General features: G+C 39.4%; 2 protein-coding genes and 3 non-coding genes across 6 annotated transcripts; 4 read left to right on the top strand and 1 right to left on the bottom strand.

Moving 5' to 3' along the window:
- The first annotated feature begins 2,457 nt into the window (after positions 1 to 2,457).
- Positions 2,458 to 9,167, top strand: RACK1 (receptor for activated C kinase 1). The gene is made up of 8 exons (XM_074311552.1): positions 2,458 to 2,724; positions 5,306 to 5,477; positions 6,269 to 6,416; positions 6,635 to 6,730; positions 7,567 to 7,677; positions 7,998 to 8,138; positions 8,594 to 8,704; positions 9,043 to 9,167. Exons 1-8 carry the CDS (start codon positions 2,616 to 2,618, stop codon positions 9,106 to 9,108), a joined length of 954 nt encoding a protein of 317 aa, XP_074167653.1. The 5' UTR covers positions 2,458 to 2,615; the 3' UTR covers positions 9,109 to 9,167.
- LOC141542020 (small nucleolar RNA SNORD95) lies at positions 8,207 to 8,275 on the top strand. Its single transcript, XR_012482026.1, has one exon. It is a non-coding gene; the product is annotated as a small nucleolar RNA SNORD95 (small nucleolar RNA).
- Positions 9,168 to 11,038: 1,871 nt separating the features above from the next.
- Positions 11,039 to 21,368, bottom strand: TRIM41 (tripartite motif containing 41). 2 transcript variants are annotated; one of them, XM_074311550.1, is made up of 6 exons: positions 20,194 to 21,368; positions 18,221 to 18,322; positions 17,435 to 17,665; positions 13,198 to 13,220; positions 12,783 to 12,910; positions 11,039 to 12,481 (listed from the first exon to the last, which is right to left on the bottom strand). In XM_074311550.1, the coding sequence occupies exons 1-6, from the start codon at positions 20,995 to 20,997 to the stop codon at positions 11,877 to 11,879; spliced, it is 1,893 nt and encodes a 630-aa protein (XP_074167651.1). In that variant the 5' UTR covers positions 20,998 to 21,368; the 3' UTR covers positions 11,039 to 11,876. The 2 variants fall into 2 exon arrangements, with proteins under 2 accessions (XP_074167651.1, XP_074167652.1); XM_074311551.1 differs by having other exon boundaries at positions 18,227 to 18,322.
- Positions 21,369 to 22,316: 948 nt separating this feature from the next.
- On the top strand, positions 22,317 to 22,389 carry TRNAV-CAC (transfer RNA valine (anticodon CAC)). The gene has a single exon. It is a non-coding gene; the product is annotated as a tRNA-Val (tRNA).
- A 231-nt stretch (positions 22,390 to 22,620) lies between these two features.
- On the top strand, positions 22,621 to 22,694 carry TRNAK-CUU (transfer RNA lysine (anticodon CUU)). The gene has a single exon. It is a non-coding gene; the product is annotated as a tRNA-Lys (tRNA).
- The last annotated feature ends 724 nt before the right edge of the window (positions 22,695 to 23,418 follow it).

Here is a 23,418-nt window from a genome sequence, read left to right as displayed (position 1 = left end):
TCTCATAAATAGTAATTTGGAGCACCTTTTCATGTGGCTACAGTTTCAATTTCTTCATCTGAAAACTGTCTGTTCATATCCTTTGACCATTTATCAATTGGAGAATGATTTGAACTACTATAAATTTGAGTCAATTCTCTGTATATTTTAGAAATGAGGGGCAGCTAGGTGGAGCACCAGCCCTGAATTCAGGAGGACCTGAGTTCAAATTTGATCCCAGACACTTAACACTTCCCAGCTGGGTGACCCTGGGCAAGTCACTTAACCCCAGCCTCAGGAAAAAAAAAAAAAAAAAAAAAAGAAATGAGGCCTTTATCAGATCCTTTGGATTTAATTTCCCCCCCCAGTTTATTGCTTCCCTTCTAATCTTGTCTGCATTAGTTTTGTTTGTACAAAAACTTTTAAATTTAATATAATCAAAATTATCTATTTTATGATCTCTAGTTCTTCTTTGATCACAAATTCCTTCCTCCTCCACAAATCTGAGAGGTAAACTATCCTATGTTGCTCTAATTTGTTTATATCATTCTTTATGTCTAGATCATAAATCCATTTTGATCCTATTTTGGTATATGGCATTAGGTGTGAGTCTATGCCAACTCTCTGCCATACTAGTTTCCAACTTTCCCAGCAGTTTTTGTCATAGTGAATTCTTATCCCAAAAGCTGGGGCCATTGGGATTGTCAAATACTAGATTGTTATAGTCATTGGTTATTTTGTTCTGTGAACCTGATCTATTCCACTGATCAACTTCTCTCTTTCTTAGCCAATTCCACATGATTTTGGTGACTGCTGCTTTATAATATAGTTTTAGATCCTGTACAGCTAGACCACCTTCACTTGCTTTTCTCTTCATTAATTCCTTTGAAATTCTTGTCCTTTTGTTCTTCCAGATGAATTTTGTTGTTCTTTTTTTCTAGGTCATTAAAATAGTTCTTTGGGAGTTTGATTGGTATAGCATTAAATAAATAGATTAGTTTGGGGAGTATTGTCATCTTTATTATATTCACTCAACCTATCCAAGAGCACTTGATATTTTTCCAATTGCTTAGATCTGACTTTGTGTGGAAAGTGTTTTGTAATTTTGCTCATATAATTCCTGACTTTCCTTTGGTAGATATATTCCCAAATATTTTATGCTATGGACAGTTATTTTGAATGGAATTTCTCTTTTTATCTCTTGCTGTTGGATTTTGTTGATATATAAAAAATGCTGAGGATTTATGTAGATTTATTTTGTATCCTGCAACTTTGCTAAAATTGTGAATTATTTCTAGTAGCTTTGTAGTAGAATCTCCAGGGTTCTCTAAGTATACCATCATGTCATCTGCAAAGAGTGATAATTTGGTTTCCTCATGACCTACTCTAATTCTTTTAATCTCTTTCTCAATTCTTATTGCCGAGGCAATAAGTGGTCATGGTCATTTTCTTCCCCCTTGTTTTGGTTAGATTTAAAGGAAAACCATCTTCTCTAAAAGAGAGGACAAAAGTAGCTGAGTAATAATAGTGACCAGCAGTGGCTTTCAAAACAATATAAACTTTTCTCAATGCGAGGCTCTCTCCTTCTTTCTGTATGTGTGCATCTATAGGTATAAAAGCACATAGTGTATATACAAGCATACCTATGTACATACATGTATACTATATATATAATTTGGTGCAGAGAATACATATAAGTAAAAGACCCTTCCTGATTCTCAAGAGGAAAATTAAAAGGGAAAAAATTTCTGGAAACTAAGTTATTTCTCTATTCTTAATGACGGTTGGGGGGACGAATAAAGGGCACATGATGTTGGCGATGCACCCGTACCTTAAAAAGGATCAGTGAAACATTTTTCAAAGCATGTAGAGAACAGAAGGAAAGTTAAGAAAGAAGCAGATAATTGCAGAGGTGGTACTGAAAATAAAGTGTTGCCTTATACATTTTTTAAAAGCAGTATTAAAATATTGTTAATTCAACCTTCCTTATATGTTTTATTTTCTTAAAAAGGCTCCTCTTTTTGGTGGAGTGCTTTGCCAAGGGGAGGATGTAGCACAGAACCAGAGAAGTGGCCAGCGAAGAGCGTGAACCCCAGATGCTGAAAGCATTCTCTATCTCCCACGAGCTTAGATCGTGCAGTACATAGAAACACAGGGAAGGAAAGCAAAAACACGTGCCCCATGCTCACTTGCAAGACAATTTTCCCTTCTCTTTACCAAGGTCCTTCTTGACTTTCTCTTTGTGGATCACTGTTCTGGTTTTCCAATCGAAGGATATGATAAAATAGCAAGGAACACATAGGAACATAAACACTAAAGACAGGAGGACATAACACTTCGCTGCTCCCTTGAAGAAGACGTCATGACGCACGTTCGTTTTGTAGCGCTCCGCCAATCGCCTTTCGCCTATTGCCTATGGACAATAGTTCCGCCATTTCTTACGGAAACGTGTTGCGTCAGTGCGTCGGGTCACCATTTTGAACAGGATCCGGGAACTTAGGGTATATCCGATTCCGGCCGGAAGCTGTTCTCTCTTTTCTTGCTGGGCTGCTGGCGTGGAGGAGAGCTGGCTACTCTCTCTCCGTGCAATCTGGATCCATCCTTCTTCCTGGAGCGATCCCCGAAGTCTAGTCGTCATGACTGAGCAGATGACCCTTCGGGGTACCCTTAAAGGCCACAATGGCTGGGTGACCCAGATCGCCACGACTCCTCAGTTCCCAGACATGATCCTGTCAGCCTCCCGAGGTACCGCGCCGGATCTCGCCTGCGAGGGGCGGGGGGAAGGGCTGTCTCACTGACCAGGGAAGATGGGAGAGGCGAGTGCTGGAGGACGAACCGCAGGGTTCGGGAACATGGAAGAGCATTTGTAGTGAGCGGTTATTCAGCCCTGGTGGACGCGGCAAAAGCTCCAGCGCGGGGTGGCGGCGGGACCCAAGGAGAGGGAGGGAAGAGAGCACTTTGGGAAAGTTGGGACGAGCACGTTACTGGATGGAACTAATCAAAGGGGAGATGGGAGCCCGGTCCTTGTGTATGGCATGGGGCGGGGTTATAGTGCTCATAAAATTGTCTCGGGGGAAAAGTACCAGCGTGGTGAGTGGTGAGCCTTTAAAAGCATTCTCTTAGGTACGGGAATGGGTGGAAGGGGACGGCCCTCTTGCAAGTTGGTTGAAGGGGCTGAAAGGTGACAAAGTGGATCCCCGGCCGTAGAGTCAGAATAAGAGTTCGAATCTGGCCCTGGACTTTTACGAAAGAAAGCTGGTGGTTTGATGGCTTTTCCATCCGACCCGGCCTAAGTTTGTGGAAAGGACTGCACCCGTGTTTACTGAAAAGGAGAGAGGCAGAATCAGCCTCACTCTAGGCGATCTGAGCTGAGTTTGAGGACCGACTTTTTTCTTTGAAACCTAATGGCCTAAGCCCCATTTTATGACACTGGGCCCACCCCCACTTCGGCACCCTTGGCTCACCTCACACTTCTTTCCAAGCACAAGAATGTCTGAATGGAGTCTTTGAATCCTGATTATTGGACTCCCCTTGTCTTGGATTTTCATTTTAATAAAAACCTGGCTCTATTCCTTCCCGTGTGCTGTCTCACCTTTCCGGGCCTGTTTGTAAGTAATTGAATTGTGCGATCTCTGAGGTTCCTTCCAGTTTTATCATTAGGATGTGCTTATTAATGGGGCTCCAACATAGACCACTACCAGGAAGTTTTTCCGAATTTCTAATGCAATTACTTGACTTGTGCATTTAATCCTGTTCTCATTTGTATGCCTGATGCCAAGATAACTTATTAGACAAAAAGCATGTCTTCATGCTAGACCTAGAACTTATTATTTTTGGACATTTGCTAGGGAGAATAGTTTTTAAGACAAAGATTTGTAAAGACAGTAAGTAATTTTAGGAATGAGGAAGAGGGTGGGGGGAGGAATGGGAGAAGAGCAGAGGAGGTTGGTTGTCCTCTTTCAGGGAAGTGTTCTGGGGCCAGAGAGAAGCAATGATGATTTTCTAACATGCCATCTGATTGCTTATGCTGAATACAGAGGCTGTTTCTGAGCTTCTGCCTTGTCCTGATGAACTAGTTTTTAATTCAGCTAGTTTTAATAAAGCTTCTATTTAGTGGCAGGCACTTTTCTGAGTTTTGGAGATATGAAGGCTAATTCTAAAAGAGTGGATAGTTTTGCCAGGCTTGGCATTTATATAGTGATTTCATGAAACGATCTTGTCAAATCCAAGTGCTGGCTAAACAATTTTACTTTGGAATATTGTGATGTATTGAAAAGAGTTATGGGTGGGAGTGAGGAGACCTATCTGGTTCTAATTGTCCTGTAACCTTGGTTAAATTACTTAACCTCCTAATTTAATTTCAACTTCTTTGGGATAAAAACTACAGGAAAATAAATTTTTCCCATGCCTAAAATGAGATTATTGGGGACTTATATGTGTACAATATCAAGTCTCTTCTCCAATCTTATCCTTTAATTCCAATTAATGACCATACCTGAAGCCATTTTTGTGTTTGGGGCACTACTAAGCTTAGATAAATAGGTCGTTGTAAAGAATTGGCAATTGAGTCAAGCTTTTAGAGACGATCTAAGAATGTTTAGGAAATAATATAGTCCAGGTTCTTGGGGATACATATTAAGGAATGTGAGACTGAAATGGTAGCTGAAATTAGTTTTTTAATTCTAGGTAAAAGAATTTGGATAAATGATCTGATCCAAGCTTCTAATCCATGCCATTAACCTTTTCAACCCCAAGCATTAAAATGGATGTTGCAGATAAGATAAAGTACTTAATTGAGTTATGATCTGTTGACTTATAGTATTTGATTTTTTTCCCAGAGAGGCATGGTTTTTACATTTGTTTTTATGAGATTTTGAGTTCCAAATTTTTCTCCCCTCTGTCACTTTCCTCCACCTAAGACAGCAAACAATTCATACATGTATAATCATGTTAAACATTATTTATGTGGTGAAAGAAGAATGGGGGGAAAAAAGGAGAAAATAGTATGTCATAGCTCTTTCTGGATTGTATAGCATATTCTATCATGATAGGTTTGTCATTTGGGTTTTAGAGAAAAAAGGTAAATTGGGTAGGGACAAAGGTTGAAAATGAATAAAGAATGAGGGCAAGTTAATTGGAACAAGTACCATGAGGGCAAGGAGAGTTTGTATTCTCTTAAAATGCAGGTAGATGTTATGGAGCAGTAAGTTGATATAAAATTATAGATAGCTTGAACAATAGGAAAATTAAAAGCATTTTAGAATCAAACTAGTAATTGCCCAACTGGTAAATATTTTTTTCTCTTCATTTGTTCCCTCCTATCTAGATAAGACCATCATCATGTGGAAGCTAACCAGAGATGAAACAAATTATGGGATCCCTCAGCGTGCCCTCAGAGGTCACTCACATTTTGTTAGTGATGTGGTCATTTCTTCGGATGGCCAGTTTGCACTCTCAGGCTCCTGGGATGGTACACTAAGACTGTGGGATCTCACAACGTAAGTACCTAGTTGAATAGTTGAAATAGTACCTGTTATGGATATCCCAAATGGAGTGTCAGTTGGACACAATTGAAATGACAGAACAATTACATAAAATTGGTGTGTGTTCTAGGTGGCAAGATAATGGTAGTTTGAACCAAGGAAGAATAGTCCTCAGGGATATTGAGTAAGGGAAAAAAGCAAACCAAAAAAACTATTGCTCATTTGAATTGGAACAGTTTTTATTAGGCCTAGGTAATTAAAGAAGTAGCCTGGATCAAGCTACTAAATGGTAGCCGAGAGAATTGTTCTGAGGTCAAGAGACTTTGTCTTGAAAAGACCTCGTATGATGTCCCAGTGATGAGTGTATGACATTGTCACCTGATCTTCTTGGAAACTGAAGACAAGTCCTGCAATTCTGATGGGACATAGATTTTTTACAGTAAGACTTCATAGTATTTCCAAACCCCTCCCCTGCACTCACTCAGCTTTATAACAAAGAAATTTAGGTGAAACAAAGTGACATAATCTGACACAATATATAAAAAAATTTGTACCTATCTCTTCCCTGTGCTTCCTTGCCCAAATCTAGGGGAAAGAAGGTATTTCATTATCTTGTGTTCTGAGACTAGTATTAATCACTGGGCCCAGATTTTCAGCAAGGAGTTCTGGCTAGCATATAAAGGAGGAACTGTTTTTCCTGGTAGATTATAAAGTTATAGAAGGTCATTATAAAAGAGGGATGTGGAAAATTGTCTTGGGAGAAAGGGAATTCATGTGTTTTAGAGGAATACTATTTTCTCCTCTAGTGGCACCACCACCAGGCGCTTTGTTGGTCACACCAAGGATGTGCTAAGTGTAGCCTTCTCTTCAGACAACCGCCAGATTGTCTCTGGTTCCCGGGATAAGACTATCAAGCTGTGGAATACCCTGGGTGTCTGTAAATACACTGTGCAGGTAAAAAATCAGTACAGGATTCTCGTTCCTGTCAAAGACCTTGGGATTTATTGTGTAGTAAGGTTAATTTCCCACTGTGATGCATGCATGGCTAGAGCAGGATGTATTTCATCTACTCTAAATTCTTTTCAACCAAAAGTCAATAGAACCACAGCCTTAGACCTGAGGACAGGGATAAGAATAATTGTGCCTAATTTCCCCTTTTGAATATTCCACAGGATGAGAGCCACTCAGAATGGGTGTCTTGTGTCCGTTTTTCACCCAATAGCAGCAATCCTATCATTGTTTCCTGTGGCTGGGACAAATTGGTCAAGGTAAAAGTGATCAAGCTAGACCTGCTAATGTTAATCTACTAAAATTATTCTTAATCTGCTCCTGACTGGTGATTTCTCTATATTTGGCAGTTTAAATTGTATGACTAATTAATTCAATTCAAGGTTTCTACTTGTAAAATGGCTAAAGACACTTTGTTAGTTGTTTTAAGTTTGTTCAAATTTGTTGGCCACCAATTTTGTTTTATCTTATGGTTACCAAAGAAATTAGAACTGAATATATTTGCAGAAATTTTGTTCCAAAATCGTGGGACTGATTCTCAGTTTTGCAAACTGGTTATTTTCTGAACACTCCTAATACTTTTGTTGCTTCTTATTTAATCAGATTGGGAGGTAAATTTTCTATTTTGTGATTTGATGCAAATATACCAATTCGGAACTCAAACTTAGGAAAAATGTTCCCTAATAATTAAATGGTTCTTAGTTATATATTGAGCATCTAACAAAGCTATGAAATTCAAAGGCCTGGTTACATTTTCAACTGTACTTTGTGGCCTAAATTAGCAAGTAACAATTTATCTGGTTGGTTTTTTAAAGTTACCTGTTAAGGGGGGAAAAACAATCAATCCTTGTACCACTTTAACTGCTACTAATGACTGATAGATTTTAAAGAGTACAAATTAGTATCAAACTGCAAGCAATGTTGTGTCTAAGGAAGACAAATCCATTCTAAAGTTGTTTCAATTGAATTTTCATTGTTGGACTGATTATCAGCCTAAGGAAAACTGAAAAATTATGAGTTGATTATATGAATTCTCTATGCAGAGCAGATATTTTTCTCTTTCTCTCTGAAACTTCTTCCTCTTTTGTACCTCTAGGTTTGGAACTTGGCCAACTGCAAACTGAAGACAAACCACATTGGCCACACAGGTTACCTAAACACAGTTACAGTTTCTCCTGATGGTTCTCTCTGTGCCTCTGGAGGGAAGGTATGAGAAATTGGAGGACCTTCATCCAAAAGACTGCCCCAAAGTTAAATATAAGAAAATCTTAGTTTGTGGTAATTGACTTTCATGAGTCTTAATCTAAAAGGGATTCAGTTATTCTTGATGGAAAGAAAGCAGTGTTGTAGAGTAGGGGCTGCTAGAAGAATAAAGTTAATTCTAACCTGTCTCTTTCAGCCATTGTAAAAAATTAAAGGAATTAAAGATTCACAAGCAGTCCTAGAGGGAGGAGGGGGAACTTGAATGAGTTGGGCTGATTTTAAGGAAATGAACTGTATGGGGATATTTCTGAATTCTCTTTGTAGGATGGTCAGGCCATGCTGTGGGACCTCAATGAGGGTAAACACCTCTATACTCTGGATGGTGGTGACATAATAAATGCTCTCTGCTTCAGCCCCAATCGCTACTGGCTCTGTGCTGCCACTGGGCCCAGCATTAAGATCTGGGTGAGTGATGTATTATTCTCTAGATTTCAAAGAAATATTAATTGAAGGGGGGGTCTAAAGGCCATGGGAGAGCTGTGATGAACACCAACATGCCATCTGACTAATGCTGCTGAAAACCAGAGGCTGTTTCTGAGCTATCTTCTGGCACCCCAAGGTCTGAAGTTAGAGAAAGATCTGGGATGTTCACTAAACTAGTAGGGATTATACAAGTCATGTATATATCTTATGTCATCCTGGTGTGTTTTTTTTTAATTGTCTTATGAAATAGTTTGATACTTGATAGACTGAGTCTGTCTCCACACATCTCTTGGTATTGTCAAGGACTGTAAATTGGGGATAGTATCTAGCTTGACATTGTTGTGAAGTCAAATGAAATAAATAAGAATAAAGGGGGGAAAGTGTGTGTGTGTGTGTGTGTGTGTGTGTGATATAATTCTAGTTATTGTGAATTTCAGGACCTAGAGGGCAAAATCATTGTGGATGAGCTTAAACAAGAAGTGATCAGCACGAGCAGCAAGGCTGAGCCTCCCCAGTGTACTTCCTTAGCCTGGTCTGCTGATGGCCAGGTAAATCTTCATCCTGCCCTCCCTGACAGCTGATCCAAGGAAACCTTAAACTTGGGTCCTTCTTAGATGAACTCTATGGGTTTGAGTGAATTTCTTTGATTGGATTAACATTCCAGTTCAAGAGATGAGATAATATGCAAGTAGAAATATATACATGCACATTTTCATGGGATCTTAGCAAAAATTTGGTTAGATAAAGGGAAGGAATTTCTGAACTTGTAATTAATCTAGAATAGCCTTGGAAGTGCTGTTGTCATTGTTAAGAAATGGTGAAAGGGAAAGGTCATTTTATTTTGCAATTTATGTGGTTGTGACAAATTATATTTTTCTTCCTGCAGACTCTATTTGCTGGATACACAGACAACTTGGTACGGGTGTGGCAAGTGACCATTGGCACTCGGTAAAAGGGTCAATCATAACTCATATTTTGAAATAAAGACATTAATTTTTGCCATCTGAAAAATGAAGTTGTATTTCTTTTATGGTTCTTCAGGTTTCTTGAAGGGTTTTTTTTCAGGTTTTTTTTTTTTTCCCTAAAATCTGGCAGATGACTTTTGAGGACAGATTCCTAACTAAAACCAAAGAAGATTGGAATTACTAAGGGGAAAAGTCTGGCAGAATGACTGGCTAATTGTAGTCATGGGAATAGAAAAGAGCAGTAAAGTCTTTTGTCTCTCTTTTTTTTTTTTTTTTTTTGTATGTGGGAAGTTGATCTTGATGTTAAAAAGCTATTTTTCTATTTGAGAACATAGCACTGTTTTAGGTAACATCTAGTAGTTCTTCCATCCTAGAGTGAACATAACATAGTTATTACACCACAGGAAAGGGATTAACAATCTTTTCTATGTTTAAACTATTCAGTGATAGTATTAGGATGAGTGTATAATTTAAACATGTTTGAACATGAGGGAATAAAATCCCAGTGGAATTGGTATCAAAATTGGGTTTGTGTGTGACTTCCTGTGTGACACTGGATCAATCAAGGGTGTTGTTGTTGTTTTTTGCTTGTTAACAGCACAGGATTATAAATAGGCCCTCCATTTCCCAGATGGGCAATAAATTATCTTTTTGTGTGTCACCCAGCTCTTTGTAAAATTTAATGAATGACAAAACTTTTGAAACATGATTTAGAAACTGAATTATATTAAAGGTTTTATGCCAAGGTGGAAGAGAAGTGAAGGCTTGCTTTTTTTTTTCCTTAGGGCAGGTGGGTGGGCTACAAATACTGAAATACTTATGATTGTTGCATGTTAATGTTCCATAACAAAAGCCTTTGATTCAAGATTTCCTTCTGAAAGCAGATAATTGAGCTTCTCTATAACAATATCCTCTAATTCATATCAGGTCAAACCAAACCATTGTAAAAGGGTGTCAGAAATCCACTAGCAGGAGAATAGTCTTAGATATAGTTGGGTGGAACCTTGGGAATTGCAAAGATGTGTCAACATTAGGCGGACTACAACATCCAAGGCTTAGGTATTCTTTAGGTCTCCCATTCCTTAGAAACTTAAGATTTGACACTTGGAAGGTTCCAGCTCTTGGAATCTGTTGGGTTTATTGGTAATTTCAGGTCAGCCCAGAATGCAAAGTGAAAGCAAGGCTGATTAACAAGTACAGCAAGGAGTAGAACCCTAATTCAGATTCCCAAAAAGAAATGCAGCTAAAAACCTGGACTTTCTATAAGGACTACTTGGAAGTAATCTTAAACAATATATTCACTACAACAGTCCTATCCAAGCTCAAGTGGAAATGGATCTCTACTAAATTACATTGGCTTAGAAAATCACAAATTAGCATGTTTTAATTAGTTTATAATTCTATTTGGGAGATACTTGGTTATTGTATATGCATATACCTTAAGCACATTTTTTTTCCTGTCCCCCAAGGGGTATTGTGAGGGGTACAGCTGTGAAATGAGGCCTTAGCTGCAGAACATGGATCTAGGGTGAAGTAAGGTTTAGAAAATGAGAAGCATAAAAGCAAAAAGTGATGGACAAAACTCAAGGTGATCAAGGATGAGCCTGGGAAAAGAGGAAAGGGAAATCCAAAGAACAAAATCGAAAAATGAGAGAAACAAGTCCCTATTTTGCTTCATAGCAATATATATGTATATAAAATATGAGTGATCTTTGTACTCCCTAAACCAGAGATGCACAATTAATTCTAGTTATTTGCTGTGTCACTATTTCATGCAGGTTGGCATTCCCTGGGAGGATCTAACTCTAGTGGGCAATGCAGGTGGTTTAATGGGATAAGGAAAAGCATTATGAAATTAAAGCAATTAGAATACAGCATCTTAACCCAGAAAGTATAAAAAACCATACTCACTGCAACTGATAAACAGTAAACTTTTATTGTCCATTTCTACACAGAATTCCACTCCCACCCCTCAATTCCCCCTCCCCCCCAACCAACCTCGGCTAAAGAGCAGTACAGAGAAAGGCAGGAGGCTAAGAAATGGAGTGGAGCAAGGGTTACTCTCAAATTTTAAGTGGAAGGTTCTAGAAAAATATAGACTATGCCCAAGACTTCTCAAAGGATCAAATTGATCCCTACCTCCTAGTGGGCTGCCAAGTAGAGGATGCTGCAAACTGGGGAGGGGCAAGGGAAATCTGGGCCTGAGAATATAGTCATATTTTTTGGTGACAAACTCCCCTTCAGGAAATGGAGGCAAGTGAGTAGCAGAACAGAAAAAAAGGTGGAGACATCTAAGGTTAAAAAAAAAAACCATGAGGGTGAAACCAATATGGTTTTGATCTGAGACAGAACTTGGAGGAATCCAGCCTTCCCATCTCTCCCTCTCAGCTACAAACAGTTGATAGGTATTTATTTATTCGAAGATGGGAAAGGGTCTCATACCATTAAAGAAAACAAAACAAAACAATACCCCTTTCCTAAATAAAAATTCATTTAGGTAAAACAATACAGGTGGAATTGGAAAGGGTTAAAGCTAGAAAATGGGGAAAGCAGATTTAACAATTTTTCTCTTTCAGAGACCCAACCATAGAAAAGGATTTAGAGGAGAGAGAAGATATGAAAACTGGAGGTGGGAACATAGGAGAAAAGAATAGGGATGTAGAAGAAAACCAACCTCCCCAGCTTGAGGACTCACCCTTAACCTCTTCCAAGATAAAGGAAGTTTGGGGGAGGGGAGAGCAAGCATTGGGAAGCTTTAGGGGCACAGTTTGATTCGAGTACCTTTGGAAATCACCCTGAAGAAGGGAAAGACCCTCTCACCCAAAAAGGCAGCTGAGAAAGTATGTACATGTCCTAGAGTCTCAGCATTATAGAAGCCTAGTCGTCCTGCTTCATAGTCCAAGTATACCCCTAATCGATGTGGCTTGTCACCAGGGCTCAAAGGTGTCTGCTCAGTTGAGCTCTGTGCCTGGTAGCGCTTTCCATTGGTGCCCACACACCATACCTCCCTTTGAAACATTGGCTGCTGGGGCAAATGGGGCCGTCTGCGGCGATGGTGGTGGCGGGATGGTGTGGCATCCCCACTACCACCCCCAGGACCCACTGCAGGTCCTCCCTTGTCCTTGTGACGAGTTGATTCACGAGCAGCCCCTACAGCCCAGCCACGCCGCCCCCCGACTTCTACCTCCCAATAGTGGCGACCAGAACGGAAACCCTGGGCACCCAGCACACAGCATTCAGCTGAAAATCGTTTGGGGTGATCAGGAAGTTCCTGGCGCCGCTCTGCCAGACGGACCCCACGTCGGTCTGGTGAAAGGGCTAAAGCTGGATGAGCAGTATCAGGATCCAGAGTCAGGTCCACTGGAAAGAAAAAGAAGGATGATTTTCAAGTTTACTTGGGTCAGTCCCATTTCTTCCCTTTTCCCAACCTAGGTGTCTTGATTCAAGATTCTTACTCCCCTTCAAAGAACCAATCCTTGTTGAATCCTTCAACTTCTAGCCATTTTTTGAGCAGCTAAGTAGCCTACATTAAAATCCAAAGTAATCACCTATATATCTTCCTTTCCCATCAATTCTATCAATATACATATACCTTCCCCAAATTCTGGCTCTAGATTACATAGATTGCATGAATGAAGGATATTTGTGAATGCTCTTGTACCTCGGGCAGCCTGACAGAACATCCGGCTCATTTTTCTCACAATGGCATCTGTCAAGAAGTCATGACTGTGGGGATGACTGGGATCTGGGGACCAGATCTCTGGAGGTTGCTGCTGTACCTCCTCACACCTGGGAGAAGATCAGAGGTTGGTACACATGGGACAATAAAGGAAGAGAAAGGAGAGGGAAAGAAAGATAGGGGAGGAGAACTGGGAGTTGGGAGATAACATTTAGTTCCTGAGAAAAGAAAAGGATTCAGGGGGTGGGGATAATATGTGTAGGTCCAGGAAGGGGGGTAAGATGAGCTAAATATCTGGTTAGGTTTATTAACAAGGTATGTAAGACAGGGCCAAGAAAATTAGATGCACTGATCCTAACAAAAATCTGTATTCTGAAATTGAGGAATACAAACTTACCTGTTAAAAGTCTCCTTGATATCCTGAGAATAATAGAGACAAAAAGCGGGGATAAGGAAGGGGAAAGAAAGATTAAAGTCAGCCCTTCACAGTTGGTTTCCTCATCCCCTTAGATATCTAACCCAAAACAGAAGAACCAAGTTTGGGGATGTTTGAGGAAATGGAGGAGTTTTTAATTCATCTCCTCCAACCCCTTATACCTCCCATTATTCAACCCATATCCACTGAGGGTCTTTTCCATTTTTAAGGGGCCCTAAAAAAAGCAATGTCACATCTCCTATTTACTTGGTTCAGTATGTTAGAACTTTTTCTCAAGTCTGAGTTAATATCCCACCTACTGAAATTTAATTCTTATTACATTACTTTTTGTTCTGTAAAATAAGCCTTCAAATACTCATGTCAATTACTCTGGCTCCATTCTCTTTAGGTTGAATCATCCTAGTCTTTTTCTACTGTGGAGAGACAACCTAATAACAACCAACCCTTTAAGATCCACAATATTGAAGGGAAATAGTAACAATAATTAATAACACTAAAATTACTAATAATATAAACCAAAAAATACAATTCCAAGGTATCATTTCTATTTACTTTAGAATGTTTTATGATTTTGCTTACCCAACCCCTTCCCCAACATTGAGTTTAGCTTCCTAATTATATTATGAACAGCAGAAACCTAAGTATACTCTGGGGGAAAAGTAGCCCAGAAATATGCTGAGAGATTGGAGAAAAGCTGTCTTAGGGAAAAAACAAATCTGTCACAAATAACTGCCTATTTAATGCCTCTCTTACCTTTCTCTCTTCTCTCAACTTCTCTGATAATTCATGACTCTCAACCACTATCATCATTCCATTTTTCTGCAAGGTCAAGGAGAGTTGCTAAAAGCAGCACAACCTTTAAGATTTGGCCCCAGTTCAGCTTTAAGCTGTCCAATCTTACCTTATCATTTATTTCTCTGGCAATTCTTTTATTCACCCTTGACTCTCTAATATACTGAATGTCAGGAATGAATTAGGCCTTGGAAAGAGTATCTGGTCCAATCCTGAAATGAAATTCTATCTAAATGCTATACCCCATTTCTCTTACATGCTAACTAATCATTTATAGCTTCTTTTACTCTCCTTTTCCATATTCTCTTTTCTTTTGTGTCTTAAGAAAATACCCAAATATTCTTTCTACCTACCCAATGTTTCCCTTCTTTGCCTCACTCCTCAAACATGGGATTGGCATCTATCGGTTCCACATTTGACATTTTTGTTTCTTTCTTAACTTGAAACTCCAGTTTCTGTTCTTATAAATTTATTGAAACTACTCTGAAGCCACTAATAACCTCCTTTGTGAAATTTAAAAGACATTCTTCCTTGACTTTAATACTGATGACATTTCTTGAAATACTTTACTCCTTTGGCTTTTGTGATGCTGCAGTCTTCCTTTTTTGATACTTCTCAATCTCCATTAATCATTTTTCTTCTGCCTCCTAAATGTGAGTGAACATTAAAAATATTCACAGCCCTCCTCTATTCTTTCAGAATATTAATTTCTGTCAAAAAGTATTATCATCCTTCTAAGATCCTAAATTCTACTAGATTCAATAATTATTAAGCAGTTATTATATATAAAGATACAAAGATAAAAGAGAGTATAATTACTGCTCTCAAAGAGTTTACTAGGGAGGAAGGTGGAGGTGTATATTGGGAAATGATTTGATGTAAAAAGGAGCAGGCTTTGCTAAATTGCTAAACAAAGTAGATAGTTCCCTCTCCTTCAATCGCTAAAGCCAATTTGTGGGAAGCTTCCTACACCCTCCTTTTAAAAAATACCTCTCAGATTCATAAACATAATTCCATTATTCACACTTTCTCCCCTAGATGAGGTCTAGACTTAAATCATAATTCATTTCATTCTATATAGCATATCTTACAGTAGCCTCGCATGTAATGAGTATTAAAGAGTATGAAGAAACAAGAAACTAAGTTGAGAAGTCCTGGGTTCTAGTTCAAACTCTGCCACTAACTATGAGCAAATTGTCTAATCCAAGATATCAATGTTTTAAAAAAAAAAAAAAAAAAAAAAAAAGGCAAAGGGGAAATCTGAACTAGTTGATCTTCTAATCCAATGGTCCTCAAACTTTTAAAATAGGGAGCCAGTTCACTGTCCCTCAGGCTGTTAGAGGGCTGGATCATAGTAAAAACAAAAACTCACACTCTGTCTCAGCCCCTCAGCCCATTTGCCATAACCAGGATAGCCGCATAAACGTCCTCAGCAGGCTGCATCTGGCCAGTAGTTTGAGAAACCCTGTTCTAGAATCCATTCTGTCTTCAGAATGTTGATACATACAGCTTTTGAAGCTTTATAATCAGGTCCTACTATCCAATTATATTTAAAAACTACTTTGTCAAGCTATTTTGGCATCAGTCAGGTTATTTATTCACTGTTACCTCCAATAAACTCAATCCTGCCTCCAATCTATTGCACTTGTTATCCATGGCTGAAATGCCCTCTTTCTTCATCTCTATTTAACTGAATCCACCTTGTAAAACACTTTCCTAAGAAGTCTGTGAAGTGATAAGTATAGCTATTATATATCCATTTTACAGTAGTAAGAAATTGGAGGTCAGGGATAAAGTAACTCATGGCCACATGGCTTCTTAATTCCTAGAGTCACCACAACTTGGAGACTAGGCCTATGTATTTTTCCCCCCCACCTTAAAACCCATCTAAAACAGAGTTAAATTCTCTATTATCCAAATGACCTACTCCTGTCAGCTGGCCCTCATGGATTCTTTCAGTAATTTTTGATCCTTTACTTTTTCTTCATCCAGGTGCTCCACATAGTCAGTTTTGTTTCTGAAATCACTGTACACAGCTTACTGTACACTCCACTTCTCTGGTCCAGGATTTCATTATTTACTTATGTTATTGAAACAGCCTTTAAACTAGTCTCTCTCCTCTTCAATTCATTTCATGCATTGAAGCCAGATCAATCTTTCTACTTCAAGCCCTGTTTGACCCCTACGCAGCTTCCTGATACAATGGATTCAGCCCAGATTCCTTCACTAGATGTTTAAAGGCCTTCCACTAACTGCTTCTAAATTACCAGGTTTATCTCATACACTGACCAATCAAAATGGATACAGCTACTATTCCAACATGCCCTGTATTTTTTCACTGTTACACCTACGTAATACTTTCTACATATCACCAATTCAGAATCCTACCTATCCTTCAAGCTCAGCCTTACAATTCATCTCCTTTCTAAAACCATTCCTAATTCTGCCTTACCTTGCTTTGAACTCTGATTACACTTATTTTCTTTACAGACCTTTCATGGATTTAAGTTTGTATTTTATTTACTTAGGAACTTTCATTATTTCTATATCTGAGATTATGCCTTACTCATCTTTTCCTCAGTAGAACCTAGAGTATAGTGCCCTGTACAAAATAAGTGAAATTAAATTTTTCTTTGAATTTAAGTAGTTCCCATCTTCCAAACTATAGTTACATAGACAAGCTGGGAAACAGGCCTTTACATTTATGTACTGAAGTAAAAATTTTGTTTCTAGTGGGATCTTAAAGAAACTCTTCTTTAAAACTTTCTGTTCTCTTTCATCTTTTAATAAGATTTTTCTGATTAGACATATCCATGAAGTTCCAGTTCTTATGCTAGATATATTCTACAATTTTGAGTTTATAAATTCTAAACTACAAATATATCTTTTAAAAATGCTTTTTAGTACAAACCAATCTTGTCTAGGTGATCTAATTAAATGGAATAGGGCCCTGAGCTGTATGAGATTAATTACAGACAATGGGGATATATTTAGCATGGAAAAGAAAATTCAGAGACATCATAGGTGCCTTTGAATGTTTAAGGGGCTGTTGTGTAGAAAAGGAATTAGACTTGTGTTTTCAGCCACTTTCAATTCCTTCTAATAACTTAACTATAGAGTATCAACCATCCAGGGCTGAACTTGTTCTGAATTGCTATAGAGTTTAGTATGTGACCACATAAATACATATTTATTATTTTCTAACTTAGACTGGCAAAGACCATGACTCTTCACTTTGCTCATAGTGAATGACAAATAAATATATGCTAATGATTATATTTAATAGATTTTCGGTAAATGCTGACTAAGGAAAAAACAGCAGGAATGGAAAGAGTTGTGATTGAAGAGAACAACAGAAGAAGATATGGATAGTTAGACATGGAATAGAATTTGAAGTTCCCCTCACCTTGAGCAGCCGAAGTCCCCCCTGTTGACTTCGCTCTTGTGCCTCAGCCAACAGTCGACTTAGCTGTGTAGCTTGCTCCCCTAGGCGTCCCGCTGCTGCTCCTGCTCGCCCTAACTGGGCTTCATGCTGTTCTCGTAAACGCCGTTCAAGCCCAGCTTGTTCATCAGCCAGAAATCGTGCCAATCTTCCAAATTCTGATGCTACCGCTGCCAGTTCTGTCTTCATCTGGCTCTAGGAGGGATAAAAAAGGGACAATATGATCACTTGGCCATTCATATATCATGAGTTCATTTTTACCCCTCTCCTTTATCCGTGGCACTTGCCATGGTATACCAAATCAAAGATTTCTAAGCAACTTGTTGAAAGAGTACTCACCAAGAGTCGGTAGGCCCTGCTTCTCATTTTTGTGACGATGGGAAAGTCACTTAATTTCTTTGAACCTGTTTCCTCATTGGTAAAACAGGGGAGCTGGACCAGATGATTTCAAAGGCCCCTTCTACCCGCTTAGATTTTTTTTTTTTATTATTTCTCCCCTCCAATCCCTCTTCCCTAATATGCCCCAAAAGATTCTCCTAGTATTACATTTTCTACACTAAACTCCCATTCTTCTCTAAAACAGCATCTGGCCCTGGATTGTCACTTTTACTCTACCTTCCACTATGGGACCCTTTCCCTCCCTGTTCCCTCATCGCACCAGTATCTGACTTCTTCAAATTCTGCTTCTACCTATCCTCTTTAGAAAGAAGATTCTTGCCTTGGACTGTGCCCATCCTCCCAATCACATACACCTGCCTTGAGCTCCGTGACCCTCCTCTCTTCCTTGGCCTTCAGTTTCTGCACAGCTTCCAGGTGTTTCCTCAATGGCTCCACGTGACCCTGCAGCTTGGCCTGTCACATGTAGGAATGGGACAAGTAAATTTGGTTTTTTACAGAAATAGGTTATAATTTATCTCTAGATAAAATACTCAGCCTCCCTTTATGGGCAATGAAAAAAAAAAACAAAACTTCACAAATGGGCAAAAAGGGCAGTGTATTATATTTACATTTACCTCTCCCTGCTTTCCTTTATCGAGGCCCTGGAATTTTAATTTTATAAAGGATTGGCAATTTACAGTCCTTGTTACCATTAGAATCATATGGCTTCAGTGCTCTTTTTATAGAGTCAGCCTGCACAAACATACCACATTTCTTCCCACTGTGCCAGAAAGAAAGGGAGAAGACCTTGACACAACTCTTTAAAGGCTTATAAGTCCTAGGTTTGCAGTTGTATTTTTAATGGGCATTCATTTTATTTTGGATTATTTAAAGTTAGGAGTAAAAGGAATAGGAAGGTATTTCTCAACAAGAGTTAGAAAATGAGATCTAGTTTAGCTCTCCAATTTTCACTTTCACAATGCCTAAATGAGATAATCTTTGTGAACAATTTAACTGAAGGTATTTTTTCTTTAAAAAGAATTATTATATGGCCAGGACAAGAACATATGGGTGGTATCAATGAAAATCCATCGACAGCTCAACCCTTTCCAAATTATATGCATTTATTCTCTATCAATCTTCTACTCTCGTGTTTTCCCTCCCCTTATCTCTCTCCTCTGCTTTGGTGATTATGCAATAGTACTGGTAAACCCTACTGGTGGTCCTCAGACTCAAAGAGAATGAAGATTCTATGAAGTAAAAAAGGAAAACATTTCTCTCATAGTAGAGTTTTATTTATAGTTTTTGATGAAATAATTTATAATAATTATATTAAATTAGTAATTCATAATTATTAATCTGTTACAACTTTTTATAAGTTTCCATCTGTTAATATGATATTTCATTCTGTGCAACAAAGTTTGTCAAGAGCAAGAATCCTATGTTGTCCTTTGTAGCCTTCTCTTTCCCAATGAAATTTTGATATAGTATTTAGTGCAAGTCTGCATAGGTAAAAGTCATAACATATTGCCAGGGGAACTTAAATTCAGGCCTAGAATTCTGCTAGGAGTATGTCTGGAGAAACTGGGCAATAACTCAATTTATTCTCAGAACCAATACCAATACTAATGAAATTAGTTTTTATATACCATTATGGAGGGTGCAGTTCAAAGTAGTATAGGAGATTCAAAGGAAAAAAAGAAAAACAATCCCCCTCAGGCAGCTTACAGTTTTAGGTTAAGTGCAGGGATCATGATATTTAGATAAACCCAACTTGGCCTCAATGTACAATTCACTCTATTATAACCTAACCTTTCAATGTCAAGTTCAACAAAACAGTCAGGCCCAGAAATAAATGCAGTATCGACCAATCTATAATCAGAATATAAAAGTGAGATCTCAATCAGAAGTCACCCATTAAAAGAAAAAAAAAAAAGAGGTAGGCTAACGTTGAAAGCAACAAAGACATTGTGTTTTTTATTTTCCAGTATATACTATCCAATTAGTTTGAATAGGTCAGCAAGGCCAGAGAATGAAGCAAGTGTGGGTCTGAAAAGCACCTTGCCCTTATTATTTTGGGTTTTTTAGCTGACAAATTAATAGTCATCAGCTAACTTTCAGTTTAAAATGTTTCCCCAAATTGTTTTTGTCCTAAATTTCTATAATTTTCCATCCCTGCCACTAGGAGTTCTTGGGATCACTAAAATAACAGTCCTTGTGGGGTAACTTGGAGAAAATAGCAAAGCAGAAATCTCTATTTCTCTAGGCTTTTCCTTATCTTTGGTGAAGTAATAAAGTTTACCTCATCCCACCACCCCAAAACTATAACCCTCTCTCATTCTCACCTTATACTCCTGCACCACTTCCTCCAATGGCACCACACTGTGTTGCTTGTGATTTCTTGATTCTCGGCATACCACACAGATAGCCTCTTCATCCACCTCACAGAACAATTTAAGGGCCTCTTGGTGCTTGGGGCATACTCCTTGTTCATTTCCCCGACTTCCTCTCCGAGGGGCAGGGTGCATTTGCCGAATTACCTGCACCATGTTGGCCAACTGTAGATTGGGTCTAAAGCTCCTACGTGGAAAAGTTTTTCTACACTGGGGACAGGTGAATCTACGCCTAGGAGCGGTGGCTGGTGGTGGAGGGGTAGCTGGCTCTAGCTCTTCTTCTTCCTCCTCATCTTCCTCTAACACTTCCTCGTCTTCATCTTCTTCCTCCTCCTCACCCCTTAGCTCCTCTTCCACATCCCCCAAGTAGTAGTCCAAATCTTCCTCTTCGTCCTCATCCCATACATAATCCATGTTGTCCCAGGTAGGGCCATTGATGCTATTGGTCCAAAACTCCTCATCTTCCTCCTCCTCTACTTCTTCTTCCATATCCCCCTCGTACTCGTCCTCTCTCATAGGAGTGTCCCACCCACCACTGGCACCCACTGCCTCCACTTCTTCCTCTTCCCCTTCATCTTCCTCTTCCTCCCTCTCCTCCTCATCCTCTCCACCCCACAACTGGGTTACACACACTCTGCAGAAGTTGTGCCCACAGCCAATAGACACGGGATCCGTAAAGTAATCCAGGCAGATAGCACATACTGCCTCCTCTTGGAGGGTTTGGACTGGGTTGGGTGCCATAGCAACGGCAGCCATCTTAGTCTCAAATCAATCAGGGAAGGTTATAAGCAAAGGGTTAGGGAAGGGAAGTCGGGAAGAGAGACTCCTCCTTTAACGCTACAACCAATCTCCCTTTCTGGACCCTCTCTCTTCCTCACTCCCAACGGAGACCACAGAGATACCCTGACCCCAACACACACTCTAGCGAATACACAGTTTCTAGCTCCAACAAGAAAGGAGCTCTAATTTCCAAACCTAATTGATAAATAGCCCTTCCCACCCCAAGTCCTACGCTGTAGAAGGGAATATAGCACTATTTTGGTCCCCTCGACTGTTTACCTCGTCTGGGTTCTGAATGCAAATTCTACCTAAGTTCCCCCTTCCCCCTCCTCATCTGGCCCCCTCCCCTTACACCTAACTCCTCCCCTTCACTTCCTGTATCCTTTTCGTGACTTCCGGGTTACGTCTCACATTCATTTCCTTCCACTTCGGGCTCCTCCACTCCTGCTTTGGGCTGCCCCACCCCTCCCTTCTCTTCTACTATCGCACTCTAAGCCAACGGGAAGTGACTAGTAAGAGGCGCCCGAAGCGGAAGCAGGGGCGGGCATAGAAAGTTCAAGTCTCTATGGTACTTTTTAAAGAGGCCAAAGTCGTCTCCTTCGTTGGAAAATAACTCACTACCTTTCCATCCAAAATGGAATACAAAGGAATTTGAAGGAGGGAAAGGAATAGGAAGGATGACTCTGTTCTAGGCCATCCGTCAAAGCGTTTTAGAATTTTGCTAGCGTCGTAGACACTCTAGCCCTCAACGGAGTTGTTGGGCAGCTCTCCTCGAAAGCTACCGGAAATGGAGTAAAGTTTTGGGGAACTGGAAAGCGAGTAGGGAATTTTACGCCTACGTTATTGTAAGCTTCCGGTCTTTCTAGCCCAAGGACTTTGTGGTTAGGAGGACTCTGGGCGATTTCACTGCGGAGGAATTTTGGGGAGAGATCAGTTGCTTTTAAAATGAACCTCACCAAAGAAATTGGGCGTGAAAAAAACAAGACTACGGGACTGAAATATATAAAGTTGTGAGAGCTGTTGGAAATCCTTGGGGTCCATGCTTGTTGCAACTTTGCGAAGGAATGAATGAAAGAATAGGTGTGAGAGCTTAGAGCATTAAAGATTTCATACTCCAAAGAAGTCGATCTTCGAGCTTAAAATGCATTAAAATGGGGGCCCCAAAGCAGAGATGACATTTAGTTGAGGGCCCTGGATAGCGTGGATTTGAGAAAAACAAAAAGCAAGAAAACCCGGGAAGCAGGTCAAATAGGCCAACTTTTTAGGGCTTGGAAAAAGACTAGAGTAGCTAGTTGGTTTCCGTAGTGTAGTGGTTATCACGTTCGCCTCACACGCGAAAGGTCCTCGGTTCGAAACCGGGCGGAAACAAATTTTGAAAGTTGACAAAATTTTTCCGTCCTGCCTTATCCTTTCCCCCAGTTTTAAGTGATTGTTTTCCTTGTGTTTCATTCCTTCCCCCACCTTATATAGATAATGTGGGAACATTAGAAAAGAAATAAGTATAGAATCGAGGGGAACCAAAAAAAAAAATCAAATTTTTTTTTAATTAATGGGGAATCCCAGCCTCCTGAGATAGGTGAGTCAACTAAAATTCTCAGAGCCCGGCTAGCTCAGTTCGGTAGAGCATGAGACTCTTAATCTCAGGGTCGTGGGTTCGAGCCCCACGTTGGGCGCAAGTGCTTTTGAGGAAATAACTTTGGGTTTTGTCTTTGTGTATATTTTTTGTTTTCATCTCCTAGTTTCTTATTGTGAAAAAAAAAATTACTTATGTATACTACGGCAAACCCCAATTCAAAAATACTTAAGAGATATCTCAAAATGAAGAACAGAAGTTTTATTAGGCTCTCGCCAGAAACGGACAATCCTCTCTCTGAAGTCCCAGAGGCAGGAGAGTCGGTCTCACAAAGGCTGTGAGATAATTTAAATGGTCAGTGAGAAAAAAAAAAAAAAAAATTACAGAAACTATTCACCCACCCACTAAAATCATTGGCAAACTCGATCTCTCTGGATTAGATGAGGACTTTTGTAACACTAGGGTCTTGATCATGCAAGACTTGCTTCGAAAGAAAGGAGTCTATTCTGCTTCTAAGGTATCTAATAATTAAAATAGTTTAAGGAGACTTGGTTTTACCTCAGGCTTTTCTCAATAAATACATAGTTATTAGCCAGTTTGGACACTTCTGGAATATCTCCAGGCCATTCAATAGTTGGTCTCATTCTTCTCTAAGCAGTTATCTCTTAAATGTTCCTCCTGGAAAGTCTCTGTTCTTCTTTAACAGTCCTTTAGTGCTAAATCTGGAATTATCAAGTGATTATTCTGAGAAGCCCTGAGTTCTATATTTTGTTTCTTTCATCTGGTCTGTTTCTGTATTTTTTCTTAATGTCCTCTATTCACTT

Source organism: Sminthopsis crassicaudata, chromosome 4 (assembly GCF_048593235.1).
Source record: "Sminthopsis crassicaudata isolate SCR6 chromosome 4, ASM4859323v1, whole genome shotgun sequence".
Taxonomy (NCBI): Eukaryota; Metazoa; Chordata; class Mammalia; order Dasyuromorphia; family Dasyuridae; genus Sminthopsis; species Sminthopsis crassicaudata.
Note: the sequence above shows the minus strand (reverse complement) of the source record. Positions and strands in the feature narration are given on the sequence as shown.